Below are 13,715 nucleotides of genomic sequence, written 5' to 3' on the forward strand. Positions count from 1 at the left end.
TACTTCTCAATACTTTTTAGGTATTTTATCAAGTGCATTTATAACTGTGGTGAAAAACAGTGCTCAATACATGTAAATTACATCTATATGTGCTCAGAAATGACACAATACGAGTTCCAGAAAAGAGGATTTAATCCAGAGTAGCCAGGAACTCCATCAGAGTTAGAAAACAAGATAATAATCCAGGGATCAACAGGCAAAAATCCAAAAACAGATACTTGAATATTACAAGACTACAGGCAAGAGAATCTAGAACAACAACTGAAACACAATAATCGACAAACTGGTGGTAGAACAAATTACTACATATAGTGCTTGGGGAAAAGGGTGCAGGTGACGGTGTAATCAGAACTCAGGTGATTGTGATCGGGGGAATCTGTGCTCTGATGATGGGGCTGTGGTCACAGTATCTATACAACACATTACAACAGAACGGTATCATTAAACAGCTGTACCATAACTAGTTCACATAACTTTTTTAGGATTTAAATGCTTGATTTTTTTCTTTGAGACATGAGTCAATAAACTAAAATGTGCCGTCTACTAAACCAGGCCCAAGGCCATGGGTTGCCACTCAAAATGTCTCCTAGTTTCTATAATTAAATTATAGACCAAATGAATATATGATAAATAGACTTTTAATAATAAAATTAATGAACAGTACAAGTTATAAACAACTAAAACTAGAAAAAGTTAAAGATAAACAGCCAGGACCGTCTCCACGGTCTGCGCCTCAAGGAGACATGCCTGCAGTAGATTCGCTTAAAAAATGTGTAGAAAGAGATTTACAATAGAGTCAAAGTGAGATGGAGTCAGATATAATCGAGGCTTCAGAGCCTGAAGATGACTCTGACTCCTCCAATCCAATGTATAGTTTTGAAAAGCAAATGCAGTAAATCAATTAATATTATATTAAGAGGTGCTAAATTTCAAAATAATTACATTAAAATGAATAACTTTAAAAGTCTAAATGTAATGTTAACATTAAACAAACACGTATTCTGATATTTAAAAGCAAGGAAAGGTATAGCTTTGGAAAAAAAGGGATAAATGTTATTCTATTTAGAAGCTTAACTGACGGACAGGCAACGTAAGCTATAGGCGCCTGACCACAGCTAGGCTCCATCTTATGTCGTCTTTACACAGGCGGATCACAGGCACTTTACTCTGAGGCGGATCAAATTTCTGTGTGAAGACGCAATGCCGCATGAAAGCCGATCTAAAATAATCCGTCTCTGAGCCACCTCGCACCCTATCAAAGGCGTCTCTGATGCGACCCTAGTTCAGTGTAAATGAACACGCATTAAAGCCGCTCTAAACTACGTCACTGTCATGACAACAAAACGAACGTCTGTCAGCTCAGCTGGCGCGGAAACCAGGTCACGTACAGTACCTCAGTTTGTTTAGGCTAGTTAAAATGTCTTGCAACAGGGGCAATAACTGGTCTGACAGAGACATAAAAAAGCTTCTTTTAATCAGAGGAGAGGAAGAGATTAGTCGACAAATTGATGGATCCGTAAGAGACAGCAATGTATACTGTAGTATTGCTGAGAAATTTCGACTTCGCGGAGTACAGAGAGATAAGTATGGGATCAGAATTGTTGCAATATTCTGAATAAATAAACTATGATCCGCAAATAAATATAGAGAGTTTCACAAACATTTTTTAAATCCACATGTGCACAAAAAGCGAACCATAAATATATGTTAGACGTTCCACAAAAAGAAATGGAATTCACAAATAAATACAATGAGATTTGCAAATAAAAAATATTTACACATTTATTTCAATGGCATTTATTTGTAGATCACTTTCTGCACATTTGTGGATCGCTTTCTGCACATTCGTGGATCGCTTTCTGTGCATTTGTAAATCGCTGCACGCATTTGTGGATCAGTGCACGCATTTGTGGATTGCTTTCTGTGCATTTGTGGATTTTGAAACATTTCTAACGTCAAAAAGCGCACACAATTCACAAATAGGTGGACACCGCCCACTATCTACGCAAGCCAATCGGGTAACTTCCGCCTTCGTTGTCCAACAGGGCACGTTCTAACTTCAGCCAATCACGTTTTGTTCTGCACTAAGATTCAGGGAGCTAACATGGCGGCTAGTGGCGGTCTAAAATGCGTGATATACTAAGAAATGTGAATGGCCTCTTCTTTATACTACTCAGTAATGATTGTTTGTGTTTATATGCATTGTCCGTATGTTAGTAAGAAACGACTGAAATGTTTATGACTTGATAACAGCGTGCATGGACTGGGGTGGACAATCCTGGTGACTGATTTGGTCTGCTGCAAGCCAGCCGTTTTATTGTCTTTACGTACCAAAGTGATAAATTCAGATTTTGGCATTCAATAAAATATAATCTGTTTCCCCGATACTGCATGGGTAAGCAGCTAAATCGCGCCGCACACTCAGCGTGGCGTGAAGTTTCAAGGTGCGCAGCGTTTGCATTGCAATGCGCACGCACTGCAGCTGTCGGTGTAGGCTACTACCAGTATAACGATGGCTGAATTAACGTGGAGGAAATCATCAGCACTGTGAATTTCCATGTCATTCATAATTCAAAATAAAACGTAATTTAATCAGTCATCTCTGTTTATCCCATTCCTGAATCATCTCTGCTGCTGTGGTTAAACAGTTCTGTATACTGTCTTAACTCTTGCAACAACAAAGGATGCCGATCCTTTGACTATGATCTTGTGCACACAATATATTCTCAAATTCACACAGCAACCCCAAAAGTAAATGACGTAGGCCTAGTAAAATTTGTGTTTTCGAACCTTACCATAGTAAATATTGGTATACAACTGCAGATAATCAATTTACTGTAGTTAATAAAAAGGGTTGTGGCAGTGCTCTGCGTGTTATACGATATATGTCTCCATTTTTCTTGGTGCTAAATAAATCAATATTGTTGGGTTATATTTATGTATATATTGCTGCTTTTTAAATGACACATAGGACATCTTTAAAATACTGTTTATTTCATTTATTTATTGGCAAATAAAAAACAACGGGGGCAATAAGAACGCAAGGGAGGCAACACAACTTTTCTCTTCGATGAAAAAAGTATGAAGCAAAATATGAATTTGCCAAATAAAAATGAATTGAAGCTAATTGTACAAATTAATGGGTTCTCCATACAAATGCACAAAAGGCACTGGATATTACATGGCATGTCAGTAAAGCCCTTTTCATACAGAGATCCCGGAAAATATGCGGAAGATTTGTCCCGGGATGACGGGATCGGTTGATTTTGGTTCACAGTGCCAGTGATTTTCTGGAACCTGTGCGTGCGTTCACACACATCCTAAAGAAATATAAGTAATATACTGTAATGTAGTCGGGAATTTTCCTTGCAGTGATATTGGCTTTTTTATAGTTCAATAGCGCGGTTTGCTATATTATAACCAAATTCCTTCTATATTTAGTGCCAAATAGGCCTAAAAAAGCTCCTAAATGGGGTTAGCATACATTGTTGGTTTTTAAATGATAAAGACATAAATTTAAAACAAAATAAGTACTTTTTATGTACTCTATTTATTGGTAAATGCAGAACACTGAAGAATGAGACGCAAGAACCAAGGTATAGCCCATCAGCTGAAGTTAAATATAAGAAAATATGAACATATGAAAACAAAAGCAAATTGCATGGGCTTGTTGGTGCAAATTTACAGAACCTCAATAAAAATGATAACAGAACGATGCGCAGTTTTAATAAAAAATGTGTCAGTAGCCTGTTTTTACTAGGCTACTTTAACTGCAATACAAAAGGCAATTATTTTGTTTGACATCTTTTTGTTTAGAAAAAAACAAGCATGCTCAGGTAGGGTCAAATCAGTCTGTTAATAAAAAAATCGCTCCTCCACGTCGTGTACATCAAGAGACGTACAAGACTTGTTTTGAAGGTTGCTAAGCGATCAAGTTTATTAAAGTTCTCTACCATTGTAACTTTGTGTTGATCGATGAAGTCATTTAAAACTTGCTGCATTTAGAGGCGACATATTCTCTCTCAAGTTCAGTTTACATGCTCGGGACACATACAAACACTCGAGACCTCCGAAGAGTACAGCGGATATTTCAGACTGTTGAGCGAATCACTGGTACTACCCTTCCCGCTGCAAGAACTGTACTCTTCCAGAGTGAGCGAGTAAAAGGGCTCGCAAAATCTCTCTGGACCCCTCACACCCAGCACACTTTTTCTTTGAACTGCTGCCGTTTGGTCGGCGCTACAGAGCACTGAGCGCCAAAACAGCCAAATAAAGTTTCTTCCTTCAGGTCATCTACCCCATGAAAAGTTAAATGTTCTCCCCACTGTTCAATAAATATGTCCAATACTAAACTACTCACTTATACTCATATTTATTTATTATACATATGTTACTGATTTGATACATATGATACAGCTATCCCATTCCCTTACACAATTTGTATAAAGCACCTAACTTGTATATATGTAGCACATGCATACAATATAGCATCCGCTGCTCTTTTGACATATCTTGTTTTTTTTCATATGTGTATTGTCTATTACATATTTGTTTTTTTATATTTTGTTACCTGTGTCTCGTCACTTGTCACTTTCAACTGTATGTGCACTGGCAGCTTCTGTCACTAAGACAAATTCCTCGTGCGTAGCGCACATTTGGGCAATAAAGCTCCTTCTAATTCTGATGTATTTTCTTTGCGTTATTATGGGAAACTTTATATGAGCTGTTCATATGATAGTAAATGTATTATACTACTACAGTATTTCTGTGTGGGGAATTGTGGACAGAATTGTCCCACATGGTCATCTTGCAATATAGCCTACTTACGCTGCTACCACTATAAAGACAACGCTTACTATTGTTAATGTTATGGGTAGTGTTTCTTACAGTGATCATTTTTGTCATGGCAAAGAGTTACACAGTCGCCTATACAGAACAGTTTAGCCACAGCAGCAGAGATCATTCAGGAATGGGATAAATAGAGATGACTGATTAAATTACGTTTTATTTTGAATTATGAATGACATAGAAATTCACAGTGCTGATGATTTCCCCCACGTTAATTCTGCCATCGTTATACTGGTAGTAGCCTACACCGACAGCTGCAGTGCGCATTGCAATGCAAACGCTGCGCACCTTGAAACTTCACGCCACGCTGAGTGTGCGGCGCGAACTAGCTGTTTACCCATGCAGTATCGGGGAAACAGATTATATTTTATCGAATGCCAAAATCGGAATTTATCACTTTGGTACATAAAGACAATAAAACGGCTGGCTTGCAGCAGACCAAATCAGTCACCGGGATTGTCCACCCCAGTCCGTGCACGCTGTTATCAAGTCATAAACATTTCAGTCGTTTGTTACTAACATACGGACAATGCATATAAACACAAACAATCATTACTGAGTAGTATAAAGAAGAGGCCATTCACATTTCTTAGTATATCATGCATTTTAGACCGCCACTAGCCGCCATGTTAGCTCCCTGAATCTTAGTGCAGAGCAAAACGTGATTGGCTGAAGTTAGAACGTGCCCTATTGGACAACGAAAGCGGAAGTTACCCGATTGGCTTGCGTAGATAGTGGGCGGAGTCCACCTATTTGTGGACTGTGTGCGCGTTTTGACGTTAGAAATGTTTCAAAATCCACAAATGCACAGAGAGCCATCAACAAATGCGTGCACTGATCCACAAATGTGTGCAGCGATTCACAAATGCACAGAAAGCGATCCACGAATGTGCAGAAAGCGATCCACAAGTGTGCAGAAAGTGATCTACAAATAAATGCCATTGAAATAAATTTGTAAATATTTCTTATTTGCAAATCTCATTGTATTTATTTGTGAATTCCATTTATTTTTGTGAAACGTCTAACATATATTTATGGTTCGCTTTTTGTGCATATGTGGATTTAAAAAATGTTTGTGAAACTCTCTATATTTATTTGCGGATCATAGTTTATTTATTCAGAATATTGCAACAATTCTGATCCCATAGATAAGAAGCAGGTTATGGACAAGCTCAAAAGTCTGAATGGTTGTTATCAAAAAACAAAAGATAACAACAACACGAGTGGGGTGGCTCCCAAGTCATTTTCGTTTTATGACGTGTGATAATATTTGGTGACATCGTCCCTGTGCTTCGCCTGTAAATGCTGTTGGATGCTTGACACAGACACAAGAAGGAGCGCCATCTCCAAATGACAGTGTCTCTGCAGACGGAGACGACGAAGAAGACATTTGTCCGCCAACAAGAAGTAAGCTTTCACTCTTAATTTTTTATTACTGTTAAATTGAAACTACCCAGATAGCACACGTACATCTGGCAGACATCTATTTGATGTCTGCATTTTCATCTGCAAGACATCTGGCAGATGCTGTTTGCTCATCTGCCCTACATCTCTGAGACGTCTGCTGTCAGATGTCATATAGACCTCTAGAAGAAGGGGCGTAGCCAGGGGGTGGCCAATGGTGGCCAAGGCCACCACAAATTAATCTTTGGCCCCCCGGCTTCCCCTACTGCTTTGCCGGCGACTTTTTTGCGGAACCATTTCTGTACACAGTTGTTCCCATATGGACGCATTTCAACAGCGCACCTCAAACAAGTACTTCTCCACCCAAACTGAAGGTGGCGGTAATACACTCAACTTGAATTTCAACCACCAACACAATTACAGAAGAAGAAGAAGTAGTGTTGTTGTTGTTTGCGTGTGCTCCAACGGACTTTGCGTGAGCAGTCGGAGGACTGTCTGTTTCCCGCCGCCGCGAGGTCACAGGTAAATTAACAAGAAGAATTAAGTTTATTCACTGTGTTTGAAATGTTTCTTGTCTTAATGTATGTATATTATGGCTGGCATGCTGAATTTGAAACAAATATGGTAAAGTTTGCTAAGTTAATTTAGGCTGTTAACTTAGCAGTATGAAAGTCGCAAGCTATAAACAGTTTCACTGTGTCAGTGTCATTTAAAAGAGCGTTGTAGAAGGCCATTAAAAGTAAAGTCAACTTTCAGTGCTGATTTAGCTTAATGGTGGTGGTCTGTCTGTGTCACATCCTTGAAAGGGAATTAAAATGTTTTGTTGGCAGTTGGCTGCCAAATGATAATATCCAAAGTATTGCAAAGGAATATTTTTGAAATGCTTGCCCATAATGTTAAGGTTACTATATTTGAGTTTTTCTGTGATATTGTAATGTTTGTTTGATAAAAGTGCATTCTGGTATATTCTTATGTCGTGTAAATTGTCATTATGGTGTGAGCTTTATCACCAATTAAAAAGACACCACCTTCTGCAGTGACGCACTGTTTCAGATCTTTTTTTTTTAATCAGTTTAGTAATACATTAAAAAGCTTATGTTGATCTTCATGATGTAATTCTACATTGCCTGTTTAAGTAAATGAGTGAGTGACTAAGAAACACTACTAGATCCACAGTGACTTGCCACATAGGGAAAAAAAGATGATATCAGTTTCTGTGCTACCCCTGTGTGAGCTATGGTCTCAGTCTGGCCACCCCTATGAAAATTGTCTGGCTCCACCACTGTCTAGATGTCTGCAAGATATTTATGATTTAGAATGGATGTACAACAGCTCTTTCTAAAGATGTTTAGCAGATGTCTTTACACAGCAGATGTATTCCAGATCTCCAGATCTTTAGCAGACATCTTACAGATGTACCTGTGCTATCTAGGTAATGATTGAAATCGAACGAATGATTACATATACGTGCTATTATTATTTAGACTTTTTATTATGTAAATTATGTCAGTCACTTCAACAAGTTCATTCTAAATGTACATACGATATAAAGTTATTAATCTTCAACATTTGTATTTATTTATTATGATGTATGTATGGGTTTTTATTTACAGCTGGACAGATAAATATAGGTTTAATTTTGAATTTCTCAATTGATTCCACAAAATTGGAATAACAATGGTTATGGTACAATGGTTAAGCCAAACCGATTAAATACTGAATATCCTATCAAGTGTGCATGAATTATGCTTGTGCTGCATATGTACTAAATATGTAGGCTAACCCACACAAGGTTTGACAAATAAAAATGCTTGCATAATATGACGTTTAGTCAGATCATGTCCAAGTATTACATTACTGTCTTAAACATTTTTACTCATGCAGGCACAACAGAATCGACGAGCACTCCCCCAGGAAAAAAAGAAGAATGTCTAAGGCTGACCATGTCCAGGGAATGAGTACTGCACTTCTAAAACACCTCAACGAGTCAGAGGAAAAGTTCTGTGCTAGAGAGGAGCAGCTACTGCAAATGCAGGGGGAGTGGGAGAAGGAGGCAGAACTTCAGCAAAGAGAAACCGTCTTGGAAATGACCAGGGAGATTTGTGCGATGCTAGAGGAGACTGTTACCCAATTTGGTAACATCTTGGCAAGTGAAATACTCCAAGCCATTAATGTTCCCGGAGTGCTGAAAAAAAATCTTAACTGTGTTTAAAGATGTTATGTATGTAATGAAGACTTTATATATAATTGAAATTTAAGAACATTTGAAGAGTTTGGTTTGAGATAGCTTTTTATTTTACTTTATATTATATTATACTAATTAATTCATATGATTCTAGCAAATACTTATGAGAAATGTGTGTTGTCTATACATTATTGTTAGTGGTCAAACTTGCACATAAATAAATCTCTCTCACGTGACGTCTCACCTCTCTTGCGTAAAGATAACCACCCTGTCAATGCTCAGCTAGAATGTAAATATCAGAATTGGCCAGTACCCTAGCATCATGTGTCCTTCCAGGCCACCCAACGTAAATATCTGTGAAACTATTAACAAAATACGACAAACTTTGATTAAAAAATAAATTGCTCAAGCAAAGGGAATAAAGCTGGATGTAGTTACTTGCCACATTTTGTGATCAACTATCCCCTGTAGAATTACTGAATACCAGAGGTGGACGAAGTACACAACTTCCTTACTTGAGTGAAAGTACAGATACTACTGGTCAAATATTACTCCACTACAAGTAAAAGTTGTAAAGACAGATTCTTTCTTGAGTAAAAGTACAGAAGTACGTGCTTTTAAAAGTACTCGAGTATTAAAAGTACATTTCCTTTATGTCAGTTGTGCATTGTTTTATTGTCGTATACCTTATGCCTCTGAAGCAACCTACTGAATACACTGAGTAGCGCACAGTATCAGTTGTATTAAAGGAGTAGTTAACTTCAAAATTTGCCCCCATTGACTTTCCATAGTCATTTTTATTCCTACCATGGAAAGTCAATGGGGGCAAATTTTGCAGTGAGCAACTCCTTTAAGAGCTTTATATGTTTAGCACACATGTTTAGTTTAGATATAATCCTGTACGATCATTTAGCCTAATTATCATCATTAGCCCCCTAGGCCTATATGTATTTATGAGCAGTGTTCTTTGATTTTGTATATTCCCTTAACCAGTTTTAGCAGCAATTTACCAGTAAGTAGTAAGGTTCTTGTAAAGTGTAGAAGCCACGTGTTTGTTGGATTTATTACCATTTGTATTACCATAATTTAACACAAACATAAACTATAGCTAGTATAATGAAACTATGGTATTTTTAGTTGCTGTGGTTTTACTAAAGATTATTAATTGGAGTATGGTTCCTATATTTAGAAAATGGTAAATTTGTGGATACTGTGGTTTTACTGCAAATACCATCCCTGCTGAAAAAAAACAATGAATTTTTTAATTAGAATGAGATTTTTAAATTGAATTCCTCTTTGTAGTGTTTTGGGTTTTATTCCAATATGATTTACCATCCCACCAATAGAATCCATCACATACAAGTAGACAAGTATCCATAGTACAATTCCCATTATAACCATTAAATCCATTACATTTTCAGTTGTATTTTGAAGCAGGGTTCTATTGTTTTTATTTCAACAGGAATACTTCAACTATAGTTACTTCAGTAAAAACATCATTCATTTTCCAAATCGCTTTAAATGATATAGCAGCAGATCAGAAGTTAACAAGCACACGTAGCTCAAGGTGTATGTGATGCTTATTTACCGTTTAGCCGTTATGCCGATCATTTTCATGACAATGTTTCTACGATCGTAACCCACAGATGATTACACCACACTTTAACATGTGCCTTTTTCGTCTTTTAATGTTCTATTTGCCTTTTTAGAACGCTATCAATGGTGTAGCAGCGCCAACGTTTACATTAGTTTAGCGGGGAAGATCCCAGAGTTGCCAGATTTGCGTTAAAAAAATCTGCCAATGGCTACTCAAAGCTTGCCGGAAAACCGCGAGCATAGAAAACTGAAATACTTGGCAGCAGTAAAAGGTCCTGGCAGATCGCAAGCCAGATAAATTGCGCACACAGGAAACCCCGCTGCATAGAAACCATTTTCTACTTTTGAACCTTTTTATAAATGTAGTGGAGTAAAAAGTATGATATTTGGCTTTCAAATGTAGTGAAGTTAACCCAGCAAGCAATTTCGCATCTAAAAGACGTCTAAACATAGCCCTGACGTCTAGGCTAAAACAGGTCTAAATGTGGGCTGTCAGTGAAAATCTAATAGACGTCTAACCATAGACCAAGAATAGACTAGCCGTCAATTAGACGGCTATTAAACGAATACATGTATACGTCTAATAGACGGTGAATATGGGTCTAGGCTAAAAATAGGCTAAATGTGGGCTGTCAGTGAAAATCTAATAGACGTCTAACTATAACCTAAGAATAGACGTCTAACATAGCCCAAGAATAGACCAGTCATCAAACAGTGAAAATGTAAAGTTTTTATTGTGTAAAATCGAAATTTCACAAATTAGAAAATTATAAAAGAATAATAAATAAAATACAATACAATACAGAAAATTACAAAACAAAGCATTTATAAATACAACTTAAAATGCAATAAACAATATTAAAATAAAAATAAATTTAAGAAGTTATTTAAAATATTTTTTCATTGTTTTCTGTTGAGGTAATCACATTTTCTAGGTACTTATTTTTTGTGTTTACTTATATACCCCCCCTGTTCTCCCAGGTGCTTGCTTGAAATGCTCTCCAATTGCATGTACTATGTCAAACTCTGTTCCCTTTGGAAAATTGGTCATCACAGCATCTGTCAAATACGAAATAAATTAATGAGAAACTCTGACATCATAATCTTTACTTCACAATAAACAATAATAATGACAAAGTCATTGTATACTGTACCTCATTTGTAGTGAAGTGGTGTAAAATAACCTTTCAACATCTGGTGTGACCAATAATAGCAGTAACTGTATTACATAAAAAAACTAATCTAATTGCTGTATGTAATACATAAATGTAATTTCTGTGACTGAAATAAGAATCACTAATACAGTATGCTTAAGTGAATGATATTTATTTTTTACTTTTTTAACCAAGAGAGTTTGATAATTACTTTAAAAAAATCTTATTAATACAAATTCTTTGTTTATAACCACTTACAATATTGAGAACTTGAAAAAAAACTAAGCAACTTTAAAAATGTATTAATTTTAAGATGAAGCATAGTTGCATTACAATGTTTTTTAAGGATATGGCCAATTTACCTAGATGAAAAACAAAAAAATCCCTTATTTTTGTTAACATTTCGTATACTGATATATGTATTGTTACACACACACACCTCTTATGACTGTGAATACTGCAGTCTTCTCAAATGCCTCCTTCTTCTTCTTCTTCATATTAAATTTGGACATAAGGGAATTATTTAAAACCCTAAAAAAGTAAAAAAAAATAAGTGTTTAACAATTGTGGACGAAGACATTTTAAACATTCTTTTTTTATTTTTACTTTTCATTGGGACCTCATGAAAAAAATAAGTATGAAGAACTAGGCTTTACCTATCCAGCATCCTTCTTGCACTGTCCTTGAGGTTTCTTCCTCCTATTTTGCACAGCGCTGACACCTGAACAACACATAACATGTCAGTACTTGGCAAGTAATATGTGCTTCAGTGTACTATATGCCTTTTTATTCCAATTTTTATTTGTTGTATATTTAAACTTGATTATATAAAATTAATTTTTAAGATTCAAATTTAATCTTTTTGTTATTTAACTATGAAAAGGAATAATATTCTATCAGCACATGTTCTGTATGCAACATGCTATTGTTCAGTAATTATTTCAATTTTATAGTTAAAATAAATAATGATTTTAATAATGAGGAAATGTGGCGTTAACAGTTTATTTTTACCATTGCTGCCCGGGTCTCCTCATTTATTAACTTCCTTTCCAAGTGCTGTAATTCCTCTACGCTCTCCAAAGTAGACAGGTGGAACACAGTGTCTGGTTCAACCCTTTGTCCAACTCTTCTTAGCTCTTCTTTTATTTCTAGAAGCAGCATCAGAACCTTTCTTTGGAATCCTAAATGCAACAAAGGCATTGGGTTACTTTTAAATAGCATAAAAGATAAAAAAGACAATACTGAGGTATGATTACTTTAATAATCTATAACATGACAAAATGAACACAAATCTCTTCCTCCTCATCTGTATGACACGGCAACAAGGAGAAAATCTGTTGCCTGGAATCTACCAGCAGTTCAAGGATAAAGTGGAGAGTCTGTAATGCCACAGTCCTGAATCAAGAAAATCAAATATTTTATCAAAAAAACTATCCGATACTTACTTTTTTCAGACATTGGAAACTTGTCTTGCTTTTCTGAAAAATGTATGAACAATGTAGTAAGCAAACAGATGTATCACATACAATGTTTTAGAAAAACATGATTTTACTAATAATTCTCCTAATTAATTTATTATGCAAAATTACAACCATTTCCTTAACTGAGCTTAACATGCATATCATGTCTATACTAACCTTGAGAATATCTGTTGCGTGGAGTTCTGGTAGTGCCATGTGGCTGGCGCTGAGACCTGCCGGCTGTAATGGCATTTGAAAATATTACTAGTGGATTGTTTCATATCACCAAATAAAAAACCATGGCAGGCATTTGCCATCTTCAAATTTACCTTGTGGCGGTGTGCTGGTGTGGCACCGAGTCCCAGAAGCTGTAATAAAGTATCGATGTATTATTTACTTGGAATGTTCCAATAAGAATTAAAACCTTGACAAGAAATGTCAATACTAACCTTGAGAATATCTGTCGCTTGGAGTCTTGGGAGTGCCATGTGGCTGACGCTGAGACCTGCCGGCTGTAATGGCATTTGAAAATATTACTAGTGGATTGTTTCATATTAAGAAATAAAAAACCATGGCAGGCATTTGCCATCTTCAAATTTACCTTGTGGCGGTGTGCTGGTGTGGCACCGAGTCCCAGAAGCTGTAATGAAGTAACGATGTATTATTTACTTGGAATATTCCAATAAGAATTAAAACCTTGACAAAAAAGGTCTATACTAACCTTCAGGATATCTGCTGCGTGGAGTTCTGCTAGTGCCATGTGGCTGGCGCTGAGACCTGCCGGCTGTAATGGCATTTGAAAATATTACAAGTGGATTATTTCAGTATAAATAAAAAACTGGTTTGTTATAACCATTACCTGGGGTTGAGGTGTGAGTTGGAAACTCTAAAAAACGACTCCTTTTTCTCTGCTGTGTCCCTGTCAAAGGCATATTTGCATTTGAAATACATAAATGATATTAAAATGAGGAGGCATGTTGCATTCACCTCACAAAAAAATTAATTTCCTCTTTGTTTATAAATTAGTTTCAATTTCATTTTTTGCGAGGTGACTGCAACATGCCTCCG

At 36.4% G+C, this 13,715-nt stretch overlaps 1 protein-coding gene across 8 annotated transcripts in view; it reads right to left on the bottom strand.

Annotated features, from left to right (window-relative positions):
• The window catches only part of LOC130552347 (mucin-17-like), a 105,542-nt gene that overhangs the window by 88,466 nt on the left and 3,361 nt on the right, over positions 1-13,715 (bottom strand). For 4 of the 8 annotated variants that reach the window (XM_057330561.1, XM_057330565.1, XM_057330562.1 and 1 more), the window contains 9 exons: positions 13,507-13,566; positions 13,369-13,431; positions 13,249-13,287; positions 13,097-13,159; positions 12,977-13,015; positions 12,825-12,887; positions 12,633-12,665; positions 12,199-12,368; positions 11,844-11,908 (listed from right to left, as the gene is read on the bottom strand). In XM_057330561.1, the coding sequence (XP_057186544.1) occupies positions 11,844-11,908; positions 12,199-12,368; positions 12,633-12,665; positions 12,825-12,887; positions 12,977-13,015; positions 13,097-13,159; positions 13,249-13,287; positions 13,369-13,431; positions 13,507-13,566 (595 nt within the window). The remainder of the gene's footprint in view (positions 1-11,843; positions 11,909-12,198; positions 12,369-12,632; positions 12,666-12,824; positions 12,888-12,976; positions 13,016-13,096; positions 13,160-13,248; positions 13,288-13,368; positions 13,432-13,506; positions 13,567-13,715) is intronic. The other 4 variants (XM_057330566.1, XM_057330569.1, XM_057330568.1 and 1 more) reach the window with 3 other exon arrangements.

The sequence above is a fragment of the Triplophysa rosa genome, linkage group LG4 (genome assembly GCF_024868665.1).
Source record: "Triplophysa rosa linkage group LG4, Trosa_1v2, whole genome shotgun sequence".
NCBI classification, from domain to species: Eukaryota; Metazoa; Chordata; class Actinopteri; order Cypriniformes; family Nemacheilidae; genus Triplophysa; species Triplophysa rosa.